The sequence below is a fragment of the Candoia aspera genome, chromosome 13 (genome assembly GCF_035149785.1).
Source record: "Candoia aspera isolate rCanAsp1 chromosome 13, rCanAsp1.hap2, whole genome shotgun sequence".
Classification (NCBI taxonomy): Eukaryota; Metazoa; Chordata; class Lepidosauria; order Squamata; family Boidae; genus Candoia; species Candoia aspera.
The window spans coordinates 16,956,874-16,974,487 of NC_086165.1; the positions used below are offsets into that span (position 1 = coordinate 16,956,874).

At 43.7% G+C, this 17,614-nt stretch overlaps 1 protein-coding gene across 1 annotated transcript in view; it reads right to left on the reverse strand.

The window, feature by feature from the left end:
- Positions 1-514: 514 nt before the first annotated feature.
- Positions 515-17,614, reverse strand: part of CILP (cartilage intermediate layer protein) — a 29,156-nt gene continuing 12,056 nt past the window's right edge. Inside the window, exons 2-8 of the mRNA XM_063314376.1 lie at positions 12,542-12,625; positions 10,574-10,843; positions 8,794-8,979; positions 7,583-7,897; positions 5,970-6,078; positions 4,932-5,089; positions 515-3,041 (exon numbers count right to left, since the gene is read on the reverse strand). Of these exons, the coding sequence (XP_063170446.1) occupies positions 733-3,041; positions 4,932-5,089; positions 5,970-6,078; positions 7,583-7,897; positions 8,794-8,979; positions 10,574-10,843; positions 12,542-12,625 (3,431 nt within the window). The 3' untranslated portion in view covers positions 515-732. The remainder of the gene's footprint in view (positions 3,042-4,931; positions 5,090-5,969; positions 6,079-7,582; positions 7,898-8,793; positions 8,980-10,573; positions 10,844-12,541; positions 12,626-17,614) is intronic.

The following is a 17,614-nucleotide window of genomic DNA, read 5'->3' on the forward strand; positions in this document are numbered from 1 at the left end:
CCAAACCAAAGTAATTGCATTGTGGTTTAACATCTTGTGCAAACACAACCAATGGTGGTTTATTCAGTGAACCATCTTTAGCATACCATTGCTGAGAATCCAACCCAACAGGTATGGCTGCTTGTGATTCCCCAGAAATCATGGCTTTTAATACTCCAAATACAAATGACTTGACTCAATTTTTTAAAGGTATAATTAGCTACCAGCTGCCTAGTTTTTTAGGCCACAGTACAGTCTGGATGCCTCCAATCTGATATCTGCCTGGCATGAAGGACTTCAACTTCCATGCTATCTGGAATTAATACGGTTGAAGTCAACACACCTGGATGGCACTAGATGGGAAAGCCTAACCTGATCCGTTATTGGCTGTCTGGAAATGTTTCTTTGCATTTCTTGGAGGACCTCTGAAGGTCAGTGAAACTGTGAAGGACATGTAAAGCTTCACATGAGCAGAACCTTGCCATACACATCAGTATCTGCATGGATGATCTTTTTTCCTTGTCCCTTTCTTTTGCTTTCTTTTTCACATTTACTGTTTTTTTCTTTGAAGGTATTTCTTATTACATATGTAAAATCTTTTAATAAAAACTACTCTAAAAAGCATCGACAAGGATGTGTGTTGTCACGTGGCGTCGTCTCTAGCACATGAATTAATATGAGAGGCTGGGATTCTCACAGAGCTGCCCGTTCAGGAGCAAGTGTACCAAAGCTGCTCAGACTTTTTGTGGGACCTTAACCAGAAGAACTCCCACTCTGATGACTTTCACTTCGTCGTCTTACTCCAGTTCTCTCCCTAAGAGGGCTTGCTGAAAACCTGCTGGGCACATTCCTTAGGGACTGGAATACGTTTTCTCGTGTCTCTCTCTCCTGACAATTAAAAGTTAACGCTAGGCCCACATTGCTCTTCATAATTCTTGAAGAGCTATCAGAGGTCCCATCGAAACATCGTCCCAGAGCTATTTCTTTGGCTGTCCTAGGATCTTGATCAGTAACGGTATAGATCCCATAGTTGTGACCAAGAGGATCAAGAGGAGCCAACATCGTATATTCGCTGGAGTCATTATTAACTGCAACTGGGAGGTGGTTTACCAGATATTCATGCAACATGCTGTTGACATTCTCCCTGTAACAGTTCCCCTGGGGGATGATCTTCACCAGCGTCCGATCGACACGTTGTTGATCATACAACATGCCACTGCACTTGAATTCTAGACATGCCGTTGAAAGGTTAGGATGGTCTAAAGCACGGATGCTCCGCACATCTCTGATGCCATACAACTTGCCAACAGTCCATGGATGGGTGCCCCCTGTGTTGCGGGATCTCACAATCACCTCAAGGGGCCCATTGATTCTCACTTTAATATAGCATGCTCTAAATTCCATTGGTTTGGGCCACCAAGCCAAGTAATCTTCTGTCCAGTTCATGGGGTCATCCTCATTAAAAGGAATGGTGTTATAGTCATATTTGTGTCCTTCTACTCTGTAAAACCTGAAGTGAGCAGCTGTGGGGAGCGCAACTTCACACTCATGTAGCTTTTCATAAGGATATATGGGGCCATTGCTCTCTTCAGCAATGTTGGGAGTAGGCTTGGCCACGCTGATCCTGAATGCCGTTTTCTTCACATTATGATCCTGATGATCTGTTCTCCTGTAGTTGAGCTTATTGAGGTATGGTTGTGGCACTCCCACAGCAAAAGGGTTAAGCTGAGGAGAGGAGGGAACCGCTTCAAGTTCTTCTCCCCCAAGACTTGCCATGACATAGGCACTGTAGGCATCTGGATTTTGGTCATCACAGAAAGCTGGGACACAAACTCCACTAGAGCCAGTGACGGCACTGTCAAAGCGCCCCCAAGCTCTAGGGTTGGTAGAATATCCTGGGGTTGGTTCTAGGTTGATAACAGAGACAACCACACCCCCAACTTGTTCACTGGGCAGGAATCTCTCGCTTCTGTAAGCACGCACCTTGATGTAGCACCTTCTGCTCTCTGGGACATCCAAGTTGAAAAGCCTTCTTTCTCGTATCTCCATGTTGCCCACCAGAAATGTTCTCTCCTCTCGCTTTCCACGCCTGCTCTGGTCCAGTTCAAAATCACCTTCTTCCTCCCATAAACCTGTTTGTGGATTCAGAGACCAAAGTTTCATCCCTTTCAGATGTTCTGGCATCTTGACCTGAGCTGAGTCCAGGTGGATCTTCACTTTGCCTGCGTTGAGTGATTCTGTGGCTGTTTCATCTGTGAAATCCATAGAAAACATGCCATATGTCCGCAGAGGGAGCATGTCCCCTTCCGCATCTACAAAATTCAAGTCAGTCTGTGCTGTGGCTGCACTGGAGACATTTCTCGGGTCTAGGAAAGTCACACTGGCTTTAACTTTCCCTGCATAGAGATCTCCATTCAGTCTGTAAAATGTATTGGGAGGAATTTCAAGTTCGGCAATTGGATCATCTCCCTCCATTTCTCCCAAGGAAATCACATTGGTCTCAGCGGATTCTATTGTGATAGGTGGCTTTTTCCTTAACATCCTGATCTCGTGGAAAACCGCCCCACCTTTTTTGTTAAAAGGCAACACTTTGGTTGTGTTTACAAACTTCTGCAGGCGGTCCACAAAGGTGAGCACCAGTCTCTCAGTGTTTGGGGGCACTTGCACAAAAAAAGTACCCTTATAACCCGTCATGCTGACCCTGTTATTCCCCATATAGATATGACCAAACCTCATGGGCTCTCCAGTATCAGAAGCCACAGCTCTTCCTCGAACGGTGACCTTGGCCTCAGTGCACTTCTGACAGCCACACTCCACAGTCACCTTGACAGGAAGTGTGTATCCAGCACACGTTATCTCTTGCGTTTCCATTTTGGAGGCCCCACAACAGTGAGTAATTGTGTCCTTGCACCGGAAGCCCTCAGCTAACATTCCAGAGCATGTCCTGGATGAACATCTACCAACATCATAGTAGAAAGAATTGGTTGAGTTCTGAAAGCAGTCATGGGGCAGTCGGATAAGATAACTCTCAGGCCTTGAGTCACAGGGTGCTTTGTTCTTTGCTGTTAAAATCAATTCCATAGGTTACTATCAAGTGTGGCCAATTCGCTGACAGAGTTGTTTTAAACCAGGGATGTGCTACCTTTTGGTGGTGGTAGTGTGACATTTTAGAAGGGAAAGGATCGCAATAGGGAGCAGGAGGAGGATGCAAATGGGCAACATTATGCATTGAGGTGAGACCAGGACTTCCTGATTTGTCTAGATGGGGAAAAGGGCATCTTGGGTTTTTACCCCATTAAAAAATAACATGCTATGCCTAGGGTGGGGAGCGGTCCTATCCAACAGTTTCTCTGCATTTCCTGCCTCAAAAGAGCAAACTCCTTGCATGGAGAAAGGTCTCCAAAAGCCACGAAAAGGGATTTGGGGCTACATCCAACCCTGGTGATTCAGATTGCCCACCCTGATTTAACCCTGGTTTAAGTGATAAGAAAAGCCCTAACAGTAGTAGTTAGGTAGAAAAATATGTATCTAGTATGTTATACATTTTGTGAAAGTTGCCTCATGTTGTGTTCATACTCAGTAAGAACTTTATTACTACGGGGCCTTCTATAAGAGATTTTCCAGCTGGGCATCCTTCAACTCCCAGTATTCCCCAGCTGGAAGGACCTTTGCTGAGAAATCTGGAAGTTGAAGTCCAATGTATGGAGGGTGCCCAAGTTGTGAAGACTCCTGTATAAAATCCTGATTCTGTAGTATCTTAGACAGCTTTGAATTCACTTCCTTCAAACTGGTACCCGTTCAGAACCTTGGATTCCAGTTCTCATAAACCCCGTCAAACACGTCCCCTGATGTGCTAACCTTCTGTCTACAGGGAGTCCTTTATTCATAAACAGGGCAGCCTGTAGGATGAGGGTGGAGAAACCGATCCCTTCAGACATCGCTGAACTACAGCTCTTGGTGTCCTTCCTTGTGGGCCATATGGGTGGACTCTGCTGGGGTCTGAGTTGTAGTTCAGGAAATCCTGGAGGACCACACACTGCAGCCCTGCTGTAGTGTGAAGCTGTCGAAAGATTTGGGGATTTTGGCTAGCTGTGGAGGTCCACACAAAAAGTGTTGCTAATGGCAGTGAAGAGAAGTGTGCAGAGTCACACTTGGAAAATAAGTAATTAGCACCTCCTGCACAGTAGGATAGGTTGAGGTATTGCATACAAGCATGTATCTCCTGCAGTTGCTCCCAAAATGCACATGTAGAAGGCTTGCTCCTCAGACAGTGCCTAGACCCTGGACAGAAACCCCTCTAGGATGGTTTAATTGGTTTTCCTGCATGTTGCAGGGGACTGTCTAGTTAATCCTTGTGGTTCCTTCCACAATTCTATGAATCAATGGTTGAGGCATCCTGAGTATCTAGGAGACATGATTACTGTACAGTTCCAGCCTTCTTCCGAAGGCTGGAACTGGATAGAGGACAATGGCATCACAGACCATCCCCACCTTTCTGCAGCATTAAGCTTGGTTGAAAGCTTGTGGTTGTTCCCACACAAGAAAATGATGGTCTACTGGTCCTTGAGAATGAAAATGGGTGATGTCAACTCTATCACTCCATTCCCACTTCTTCCTGCTGTGTTTGCATAATTCTAGAACCATTCTTTGTGTAACTTGTAGAGATTAATTGGGAAACCCCAGAACCTATCCTGAGATCCAGTCTGGTGTAGTGGTTAAGGTGCTGAACTAGGAGCAGGGACGCCTGAGTTCTAGTCCTGTTTTAGGCATGGAAGCCAGCTGAGTGACCTTGGGTCAATCACATTCAGCCCTAAGAAGAAAGCATGGGCAAATACCTTCAAAAATGCTGCCCAGAAAACTGCATGGACTTGTGTCTCTCACTTGAAGGCTAATAATAGTACCCACCACCATCTATCCTATTTCCATCCGAGGTCTTCCCCAAAGCAGCTCACCTATGAGAGAAAGGCTTGCGCTTTGTGACTTGACTGAACCGGCTTCATTGCTGGTCTTACAAAAGTACCATCCAGCTTGGTCCATTTTCAGATTCTTTAACATCAAGTTGCTTTTATATTTATAGAGGGCAGGGTCCAGCAGCGTGTCATTGTGGAACCTATCAGAAAGATCACACTGGCAACTCAGAAACAAAGCTTGTGCCTATGTGTCTACAGGAGAGGGGGGGGCGGGTTCAGATTTTTTTTCCATTATTCAGAATGTGGAGAAAATGGCTGCGATAAACAGTTGTCCCACCAGGAAAGCATTCCCTGCTCTCCCCAACAAGGCATTGCCACACTAAATGCACTTCTCTTCCAGGTTTTGCGGTCTAATGAGGTTATCCAAGAAGGAAGAGGTCCAAGGGAAAGGAAATAGGGTCTGAGTCTAGTAGAGATTCAGATATTCCATGAAACATTAAAATACCAATCTGGAACTAGCCTTGATTTGAAATATGTCTTTGAACATAGATGCGTTTCCTTCTGCCCTCTAAGTGTATGGACTTCAGAACCCAGAATTCCGCTGCCAGCACAGCTATTAATGAGAATGCTGGGAGAGTACCCAGGTTGACGTTCCTAGCATGAAGACGTTCCTAGCTTTGCACCATTTGGAACTACTTCGGAGGCAATTGGTGTTCATTTCATTTTGTAATCCCATTTTAGGTTTTTTACCAGGGGCTGTGGTGGCTCAGTGGCTAAGACACTGAGTCAGAGGACCATTAAGGTCGGCAGCTCAGCAGTTCGAAACCCAACAGCGCGAGCCATGTGACTGAGTGAGCTCCCGTCAACTTGTCCCAGCTCCTGCTAACCTAGCAGTTCGAAAGCATGCAAATGCAAGTAGATGAATAGGTACCACTTCGGTGGGAAAATAACGGGGACATGAAAGGAGCCCCCATGGGCATCCCCCGGGCAACAGTGACAGCACTGGGAAATCCTCTCAATACAGAAGCGCCTTGGTAGGTGCTTCTGACACACACACACACACACACACAAATTTCTTACCACAAATATCTACCAGGTGCTGGATTTCCAGTGGCATGACAACAGAACAAAAGACTTTGTCCCTCTCTTCTGGCTTTGTTTTCTGGATGCATCGTCACGTATGGTTTTTCTGAAAGAGAAAAGCATTTGATCCCTCACCGATTGGAATGGTCAGTTTTGCTGCCCTGTGGGTTTCATTCTGTACCTTGTAGAGATTAATCTACTGGAAGAGCCTATGTGGGTGCTAATTAAGCGAATAATCAGCTGAGAAATGCAGGTGGGGAGGGAAACAGCGATGGACACGTATAGCAGCTTTGCCAACCTCAACCCCTTACAGAAATGTGCATTTCAATTCCCCAAATTCCCCAGCCAGCATGATCATTGCTGAGATTTCTGGGAGTTGAAGTCCATGCAACTACATGGAATTCAGGTTGGGGAAGGCTGATACAGGGTGTGATTCGATTGGCAGCTGAATCTTGCTTCAGTACTTCAAATCCTCTTTTATTGGATCTGAAAGTAGTAGGCTAGTCCTGGGAATGCAGGGCAGTTCTTACAGCCAGTCCTAGATACCTAAAATGGCAACAGAAGGGCAGTGATTATGCACTGGTGGGATCCCACCAATGACCCCTCACTTGAGTCACAGCCTGCAGTCCAGGGAGAGTGCTGGAAAGTGTGACGTTTCCCCTCTACACACACAACTCTAAAGTGCATTGTTTCACTTCGTCTATTGGTAGGCCAAGTCTGCATCTAGATCAGGATTCCCTACACCGAGATGTTCAATTCCAGCTTGCTTCTGCAGCAGCAACTTCCCAGGGTCACTTTGCCCCAATGGAATAGCAAATAGTCATTTTTTTTTCTTTTTAAGCAAATAAGCAGTCAATTAAGTGTGTCTCAGAATTCTCACAATATACTGTATACAATATGCTCTCTACCATTATGACCTGAGGCCAGAATGATTGTCTTTAGTGGGTTACATGATAAGCATACAGCCAGAATATAGTAAGCTGATCAGGTGCCACCTGCAGTATTGAGATACCTTGAACAGTACTTGCTTCAAAGTGAAGGAATTGTCACACTTGAGCACACACAGATCTCAGAGAAAATTTCAAGCTTGCCTATTTTTAGCAATTAAAATGAAGACAGCTAACAGCACAGAAACAATGATTTTCACTGCAGAATTTGCCATAGAAGCAAGATTATTTTCTACCCACCCACTCATGCCTAAAGGACCAGGTTAGGGAGGCATCATCATGGAGAAAATCTATGTGGTCGCTAAGAGTCAGCAACAACTTGATGGCACATAATCATCAATCACCCACTCATGTGCGCAGCACTCCGGATTGTAAGAAGAGAGCTGTTTATTTCAGATTACTATATAGGTAAAGCATTTGGCCCATGGGAAACCCAATGCACCATCTCTATTTCCATGCTCCGCCGATAATGTCATCTTTGACAGATCTGTTCCCTGCTGTTAGAAAGACCACATAATCATGGTGCAGGAGCATGCACTGTGGGAGCCATAGACCTGCTTGCACAGGACATGCCTTGCAGAAGGTGTGGGGGTTATGCATGATGGAATTGTAGGACTGATGAAGTCCATCCTCCCCTTGAATTGGGGCCCAGTGGTTCTTTACCTGCTCTTTTCAAGTAGATGTGAATGGCTGACGAATTTTTGGCGCTCTCAGACAAAGTGAGCACGGCAGTTGCATACTTGGGCTTTTTAATCTGCAGAGTGGTTTTTCCATCAGGGCACACACCAGGAACCTGAAATGCCCCATTGTGGTCTGTCTCAGTTAATAACTTTGTTGGCTTGGCTTGCAGATAGATGTGGGCTCCAGCTGCCGGGGCACCATCTTGCAGGAAAACATTGCCACGGAGTAAATGTTCTTGGCAGAAACATGCGCTGCACTCGGTATTCACCCAACCCAGGGAGCAAGTCATGTTGCAAACTGAGATGTGTAAGAAAAGCATGAGTTACTCCAAATTATGTTTTCTCTTTCTCTCTAAAATCAGCCAGATTAGGAGGAATCAAAAAACAAACCAGCAGTTTTTCACCTGTGCGTGTTCTAGATAATGGCTTTCCAAACATCACAAAAATATCAGAAGGATCTCAGCAACCTGGCAAGCATGACCAGTGCTGAGGAATGCTGGAGACTGGTGTTCAGAAAGATCTGGAGAGCCACAGGTTCTCCATTCCAAGATGAATTGGTGAAAAACAGTTTAGCTAAAGAGAGAGATGTCCCTAATGCATCATGCATCAAGGAGACAAAGGAAGAACGTATTTCCAAAACTGCGTTTCTGAAAATATCAAATGCCTTTTGAAAGCAATGCCTACCATAATGCCTATCTGAATCACCCAAAAGCAATGAAAATGTTGTGTCCTCCCCACAACAGATGATGATGATGATGATGATGATGATGATGATGATGATAATGATGATATTAGGCTGCAGCTAGGAATTCAGGAAAAGCCTTGACTTCTCTTCTCTATCCAGGCAGCCTGTTTAAGTTCACCCAGGAGAGGGGAGAAAGGATGGCATCTCCCCAACCACAGATGCCTGGTTAGGGGGAGGTTCTAGATGTGGTAACTCTACACGGACCTTTCCCCAAGTGCTGCTAACTGCTCATGGTACAAGCACAGCTATGGCAACCTCTTTCCTGCTGTGTCCCCAAGACATTGCCTTTATCATATCCCCACCCCTGAGTAAGGCAGGCTTAAGTCCTCTTTCACTTGCCCAGTCAAAGCCAGCCCCCTCTTTTTTCCACAGCAGCCCCCCTTTAGATGCCCTGGCTCCATGCATATTGCTAAAGTCAATTTCACAGTCATCAAGTTCTTGGAAAGTACCTGCACAAGGGGGGCCCACGCAGCCCCTCCCTTCCTTACTGATTTCCCTGCAGCGCGGATCCCAGATGCTATCTGTGAGACACGTCCTGCTCCGACTCTGGATACCAGCTTGCCCACATTTTCCAGAACACGGGCTCCACGTTGACCATGAAGACCAGAACGTTTTGGAATTGCCAGCCAAAGAGCCTGGGAACAAGACACAGCCAGCAGCTATCTTACAAGGTGGAGCAAGATGACTCCAAGAAGATTTGAAAAGAAAGGCCGGACCCAAATGGCCTTCTCCTTGTTCAGTGAGGAATCCAGTGATGGCTTTGAGAAGAAGCTTCTCTGCTTCACCACCCTGACAGCAAGGTGTAAGATGATGAGTTGATTCACCACAGTGATTGTTCAAACATAGTGTGTCCTGGCTAGCTGCAATCTACCACGGGAATCCTTTGAGTGTGCCGGTGACACTGGAGTTTATTTGTTTTGTCTGACTGTGTGCCCCTTGCTCGTACATTGACAGGGGACACAGCACTCTAAGGCAGGGATGGGCATTTAATTCAATTCAACTGATTCAATTTAGGCACAGCCCAGCTCCAAACTGACTCTGGGAGGTGTACAATAAACAATATTGGAAATACAGCATAATAAAGTTATAAAAGAGAACAACAACAGATGGCAACTCTGGTTAACAGCCCCACACCTTCAAACAAATCCAACAGGGGCCCCAACCACCTAAACCCAAGGCCTGGGAGAACAGGACATGCCAACATGGGTCCCAGGGACACCCAGAGGAAGCATGTCCAACATCTTCATTTTTCCCCCCAGTTTTAAGGGGCAAAAGGTTGGCCTCCTTTCAGAATTACAAGGCTGATTCAGTAAGAAAAATGTCTGAGCAGCCTGAGAGGAAGCGCTTCAGCTCCTTTCATGGGATAAAAGATAAACAAAGGCAAATCAGAAATTCCCCTTCCAGGGACGTCTGCAAGGAAGGGGTCAAAAAAGTCAAGATGGCAGCTACAACCGTGCCATCGAAGCACCACCCCCATTTTTAACATGCATCATGACTTTTTTGACTTCTCAGGAGACACCCTGACCTCTTTATCTCTTTTAAGCTAAGCTGAATAGGAAAACCTTTTGGTTCCTAAGGGGTTGCCTGAGTTTAATTTTCCAGACCTTTGATAATCTCTGCCTGCTATCGAGACTGGCAAGTGAGATCTGGTTGACAGATCAAGTTCAAGTCTTCTGCCTCAACATCTTGAGGGTAGAATTTCTCTCCATGCACTACGGTTGTCCTGTTGGTTAGTTTTCCCGTGCCCTGGCCAAGCCAGCCTATTTGCTTAGCTGGTGGCTAAAGCTTTTGCGCAAATTCAGAACATGGGCTAGCTGCATTACCAGGTTAAGTATGTTGTGTGAATGCAGTCAAGTACTAGCATCTTCCTTCCAAAATGCTCTGCAGAGCTTCTCTCTCCAACCTGCATCTAAATCCCATACAGGTAGTCCTCATTTATCAACCGCAATTGGGACAGGAATTTTGGTTGCTAAGCAAAGTGGTCATCAAGCAAATCTGACCCAATTTTACCTTTTTTTGCCGCAGTCATTAAGCGAATTACCATGAGCATTAAGTGAACCAAGTGGTTGTTAAGTGAATCATGCAATTCCCCATTGATTTTGCTCGCCAGAAGCCAACTGGTCATAAGTCCGAACCGTCACCAAACAAATAGCTGTTAAGTGAGGACTATCTGTATTGGCTTTCTGCTCATTTGAACACCCCTCCTGAAAAGCCAAAAACAGCTCTTACCTGCAGGGCAGAGAAAACGCACTGCATAATTTAAGCAGGTTTGCCCCAGGAGCTGCTCCTTATTCAGACACCAGAACCCCTCATGGACACTGGAGTGGACCAACTGGCCTGAACTGGCTGCAGGGACCCAATCGGTGGTTCGGGCTTCGATGCTGATGGGCCTCGGACACACCCTGTTCCGGTAGTAGAAGCGAATGGCATCTAAGCGCTCATAATCTCCGTTGCCTCCAGGATGGTCAATGTTGAACCAGCTGGTCCACATTTCATGGTCTGAAGAAGGGAGAAAGATGCACGGCAGGGTGTATGGCTGCAGAGAAGGGAACCCCTTCAGGCAGCCTAGCCCTGAATGGGAAAGGGATTAACTGCCTAAAACAGCCCTCTTGTTCTCCGGTTGCTTGCTTGTCAGAGAGAAGGCAAAGCTGCTTACGCTGCCCAAGTTCCCCCACCACCATTCAGAAGTGTTCCAAGACTAGGGTCACCTATATGAGGAAGAAAGTAGGTTTATTCTCATCAGTGCAAGGAGGACCCTGAATTACGTTGCGATGAGGACCACGCTGGGGTTGAGGCTCACCAGCTGGAGCCCCCAGTAAGTTCCAAAGTCCCAAACATTGGGAATTGGAAAATGGCCTTTGGCTAGTAAAGGTAAAGGTTTCCCTTGACATGAAGTCCAGTTGTGTCCGACTCTAGGGGGCAGTGCTCATCTCCATTTCAAAGCCGAAGAGCCGGCGTTTGTCCATAGACACTTCCGTGGTGATGTGGCTGGCATGACTAAACAGAATGCCTGCCGAAGCGGTACCTATTAATCTACTCACATTTGCATGTTTAGGAACTGCTGGCTATTCCAGCCTTAATTCTTTTAAATCCATAATAGCTGCAGGATAGAGGTTGAAGTAGGCACCAGGTGATCCCTCTGTTCTGCACCATGAAGGAAACAATTTGGTGATGATGCATCCAACATATATTAAGGCAATTCCTTTTTCAGATCCACTAAGTTCCCCAAACATATGGGTCAATTGCATAGATGAGTTCTGTTATTGATGTGCTTTTCCAATCAGTGGGATTGGTGTTTATCCTTGGGCGGGGGTTATATGTGTTGGGTCTTCTGTGTTTTGACCTTCGTCAGCTGCCCAGAGTCGCTTCTGTAAGACGGGCAGCTCTATAAATCATATACATAAATAAAAATAAGGGCTTTGCAGTTCCAGGAGTCCTTCCTGAAGCAAGGCTGAGCTTTTGGGTTTGGAGGTAGAAATTACTGCATCCTTGGACAGACCCCCACCCAATGATTTGCAAAGATAGGATAGGTCTAATGTTCTTCTTTTTTTTTTCCCCCAAAGCCGCCAGACTTATCAGTTACAAGTTATTTATTTCCTGAGCATTTCTTGGAATTTCTGCTTTCAAGCACTAAAGGTGATGGAGGAAAAACACATTGATGTAGGATGGAATCAGGAGAAAGTTTGTTCTCCCCACAGCACTTTTGGTTAGGAGAACCTGCATATTTCAGTTCTTTAGTCTGCCTGTGTTTAAGGTCCAGGATGGGCATTAAGGTTGCACATATGCTTTTAAAGCTATCTGTTATTTTGCACACTTTGTGTTTGGGCAATTAATCTAACGTTAATCTTTTGAGTAAACTGCCTGGTGAAACTTCATAGCAAGACTGAGACTCTCATTTGGGATTCACAATGGCAGGAAATGTCTGCCTTGTAAGCTGGACAGAGATATTGACTCAGTTTTAGACACAGTTTTAGCTGGCAGCAGAAGAAGCCAATCTGCTTCTCATGGTGTTAGCCAAAATCAGTTAGGCCATGGCAAGAATTAACCTGTTTTCCATTATCGAAGGTTATAGAAACAAACTGCCAGGATCTTTCATAAATTAAGCCATTTTAATTTGTTTTTTAAATCCTAATAACAAGCATATGGCATCTTAATTCTTTCTTAAAACAGAACTGCCGGGGGTGGAAAATGACTTACTGTGTGAATCGTGTTTGATGGAAAGGCTGTAGGGTTTTCGTCCAGTCTGGATCCTGCTCACTGATTGCTTTAAAATCCGTTCACCTTAGGGAGAGGAAAGACAGAGACAAAAAAATGCTGAAAGTGAAAAAGAAAAAAGGCTGTTTTTAAAACCTGGCTCTACCCCAAATGCTGGAGCCAAGAAATTAGGCGAGGCCAGCTTGTAGGCTGAATGAGATATGGCGCTTGTCATCAGTCTTGGCACACTGAATATTGTTTAGTTGGTTTTGTTGTTTTTAACTGCTATTTTTAATTTTGTTTTGGCCTTCTGTGTTAGTTTTTTTGATGTACCATTAGCCACCCTGAGTTTTGAGAATGAGATGGGTGGGGGCATATAAATTGTTTAATTTAATTTAATTTAATTTAATTTAAATTTAATTTTCAAATTTTGCCACTGCCCATCTCCCCCCCACAAGAGGGACTCTGGCAGTTTACAATAAAAGCAATCATTTAAAACAATAACCATAAAATATAAATACATGTTTAAATAAACAAACCAACCTAACTAACAAATAAATACCTCGGATCCACTGCAATTGCTCCTAAAAAGAGTCAGAAATGACTCCCATATGAGTACAGTCAAAATACAGAATAAGGCAGCCTTTCTCAACCTTTTGACCCTGGAGGAACCCTTGAGATATTTTTCAGGCCTTGGGGCACCCCTGCACATTCAGGCTCAAAGACAGGCCAGAAGTTACAGAATGATTATATTCATTTCTTGTGCAGGCCTTTATATATGCAATAACAGTGTTTTAAAACTAAAAATAAAGAATGAAACTTGTCTCTTTAATGTGGAGTTGCCCAATTCTGAAACAATTTTTTAAATAAATTGTGATCTCCCAGGGAACCCCTAGTGACCTCTTGCAGAAACCTAAGGTTGCATGGAACCTGGTGGAGAAACCCTGGAATAAGGTTTTTAAAAAAGAGATTCCTCAAATGGAACCTATGGAAGTCAGTGTCGGTGAGCTGACCTGGGTGCCCAAGGGAGTTTTGAAATCTCAACCTAGCACCACATTGCAAGAGAGATTCCTTGCCTATGATATCAGACTGCCAAATTGGAGAATATGCTGCAATGGCAAAATTGACTTTCTTTCTTTCTTTCTTTCTTTCTTTCTTTCTTTCTTTCTTTCTTTCTTTCTTTCATGGATTTCTCTGCCACCCATCTTGTACATGATGACTTTGGGTGGCTTACAAATAAAATAGCAGTCAGTAAAAAACAATACAATATAAAATCAATATATCAATATATCCACAAAAAAAGTTTAACTGAATTCAAGCAGGAATGGTTCCTTTATATGCAATATATCATCGAGCAAGGTAGAGTTAGACATCTGGAGTTTAGTTCTTAGGATTCAAATAGAAACTAACAACAAGTACGTGCTAACGTTGGATCCAAAATTCCTATATCTAAACTGTGGCTCGCTGTGGTTCAGGAAGGATGTATCACCACAGAGTAATTTACTTTTTCTCTTTTTTCACTATGGCTTTTTAAAATTTCAGATGTAGTAGTCTTTTTTGTATCGTCTGGCTGTTTTTTCTTTGTTTTTCAGTGTTCGCTTTTTTCTACTTTTTTTGTGTTTCAATATTTCAACAATAAATATATCGATCTTAAAAATGGGATTATTCAAATCAATCCAATGCAAGGGGTTTCCAGATTTTTTTGGAGGGGGGGATAAGAGGATGTCTGTAATTTGTTTAGGACTGCAGCAACCTTGGCTTTGATACTGTCTTGAGGTCCCCAGTCCTCAAAGTGGTAGTTGGAAAAAGCCAGGACAAAGGCTAAGTCTAGTTTGATTTCATTGGTGCCCAAATGAAAATAGAATGAATATGCCCGGCTGTCCAGGCATTTACTTAATTGTGGAGTCCTTGGTGCTCTCTGAACTTGGTTGTTCGCTTGCAGACGTTTCATTATCCGACTAGGCAACATCATCAGTGCTAGTGAGTGTTGGGTTTGCTCCCTGTTTATATACAGTAGCTTGCCCTGCCAGTGTTGATGGGGGTGTGGTTTTCTCCTTGGTGCCAAGGAACCAAGGTACTCAAGGTACCAAGGAGAAAACCACACCCATCAACATCAGGGCAAGCCACTGTATATAAACAGGGAGCAAACCCCACACTAACTCACACTGATGATGCTGCCCAGTCGGGTAACAAAATGTCTGCAAGCCAACAACCAAGCTCAGAGAGCACCAAGGACTCCACAGTTCAACCCTGAGCTACATAGATTCTCTTCTATTGGATCTACATAATTTTTTTTTCTCTTTCGTCCGATTAAAACTTGCAGTTTGGTACTAAAGACTTTCTGAAGCTGTATAGCTCTGAGGGGTCAGACCAGGCCTTGCCATTTCAGGCAGAGCTGCTTTGGACCACAGTGAACAACATTCTCAGCAAAAGTAGCCAAAGAGGCTTTTTCAAGAATCAATATTATTACTCCTGCACCTAAACTTGCTGTCTGCTACCACTCCGATTGGCAGAAGCTTCGTTGGCAGCACTGATGCTCGGCACATAACTGTAACCACAGCTGCCAGGCAAATTTTTTGAACCCCCCCCCTCCCCTAAATCTGGTGTGTGTGCACAGTGGAAAGGGGCGAGCAGAGATCAGCACTTGGAAAAGTGACGACCAAATAAGGTTTTAAAGACCTTCCTCATCCTTCTGAGTTGGACCAGACATCAGGCTCAACTTTCGAAGCAGCTGACAAAGGAGACAAAAACACAAACTCAAAATCCAGATGGGAGAAGAGGAGAAAATTAGTTGACACAGCTCCATCTCCTCCCAAGTGGAGGTTTTGCACGCTTGCCGCAGCACAGAACAGGGTTGGCATTGCTGTTTTCTCCAACCCCAGGAAGCCAAGCAAGTCTAAAATTCAAGAACTGCCCCAACCCAGCTACAAGGATTTAGCAAAACCAGGGGCAAAGTTCCCACTGGGCTTAACAGGATTTTTTTAAAAATTGCCATCCCTTTTCTAGCTGCCTTTTGTTCCTGTCCATCTTTGTTGACAGGAACAGGCATTGTATATCTAATAAAATGATCTCCTTCGAGTTGATCTTGGCTCCAAGTCAGCAGCATCTGTAGGTGGGTCAAATTCTGCAAGATGGTGGGCATCGCATCACGATGGAAGCCTCTCACATTTTATATGTGCAGGTGGGTTTCAGTTGCAGTGCTGTGCCCACCATTTGGCAGATTTTGACCTATCCCTGCAGATACTCGTGCTCCTAACAATTATCAGACATATCTATACAGTTTTCTTGACAGTAGGATGGAAGTGGTTCGGCATTATTTTCTCTGGGAAGAACTCAGTTACAAACCTCTTTCATCATTTGGGCTAAAAGAGGCATTGTATAAAACCAGAGTGGACCAAAAGGGGTATGGTCCTGTCTGTTTATCTTATCCTCTCCAAATAGGTAGGAGTGTTTTGTTCCAGTAGTCCTGATGGCTGGAACAGGTCCAGTTGCAAGTCCTGCAGCTATGAAGTGTGCAAAAACACACGCGGATTAATGTTTTTGGACAAGTGTCATGCAACTGTTGGCTAAGACTTGCTTTGGCCCTCACCAATCCCAAAGGAATCAAAACTGGGGAGTAAACCCACAGGTCAGATTCATGCTCACCTCTCCCAAACCCTGCAAAATGTCTGAGAAGATGGGTTTCAGCTAGTGATTATAATAACGATGATGATTAATAATTAATTATAATAATAATCAACTGAACCTAATCAAAGCAGAAAGGCAGGCAACTGATACAGGCTGGGAGAGGATAGTTAAGGTGACCATATTTCCTTGGATAAAATGGCAAACCTGGAAAAGGGGCAAATTTGAAAGAGGTTCATAAGGATAAAAAGATTTAATTGTTTATAGCTTTGTTGTACAAAGGGAAATGCAAGCGCAAAACCAAGAAAAATTCACAAAAACGCATATTCTAATAAAAATATCTAAAATCAAACAGCATATGTCAATTTATTTTAAAATGACAATTCAATTTCCCTATTTTTCACATAAATATGAAAGAGTGTGCATTAAGTGGTACCATTTGTACGGTAAATGTTAAATGACCAAAATAAAGGACAAAGGTTTTTGAAAAATAATGAAATCTAAAGGACAGCTTTCTGAAATAAAGGACTGTCTTTTATAATAAAGGATGTAATGTCACTGTAAGTATAGTTGACTCTGAGAAAATGTAAATTAAAATGTTCAAAAAGATATTGCTTGCACGTGTTGCAATAAGGACATATTTCGTACCAAGATGCCCCCAACCGCAACTGACAATAGAAGTAAAAAAAGTTGCATAAAAGCTAAGGGCGGTGCAGTATAACTGATTTATTTATTTACTTGTTTTGTATGGCATAGCAGAATGCAGCATTGTTGCATAAAAATCACAAAAACAATATGTAAGAGTATATAAAATATAGGACTATTTGTATATATATTTATATATATAAAGTTTATATACGCTGATGATATTGGGTTGATTAAACGATCTGAAGATTTCAACACCTCTGAAAAAGCCCTTGAAAATGACTTAAAGGAATTGGATAAGTTTTTTGAAATTTGGAGGCTAAAACCCAACATCAATAAAACTGAGGTCATTTGTTTTCATTTGAACAACAGACAAGCCAACTATATATCAAAAGTATAACTGATGATAGATAGATATAGATAGATGGTAGGTAGGTAGGTAGGTAGGTAGGTAGGTAGGTAGGTAGATGATAGAATAGAAGATGGATGGAAGGATGATAGATGATAGGAAGATGGATGGATGGATGGATGATAGATGATAGGGAGATGGATGGATGGATGGATGATAGATGATAGGGAGATGGATGGATGGATGATAGATGATAGGGAGATGGATGGATGGATAATAGATGATAGGGAGATGGATGGATGGATGGATGGATGGATGATAGATAGATACAGTGTAAAAACCAACATTCTGATTTGGTTCCCTTTGGGTGAGGGATGTATGTGGCTCTTTTATGATCTTTGCATTTATTTATTCATTGCAAGGAATTGGAGGGATGAATGATGCAGCAGGCAGTCTTT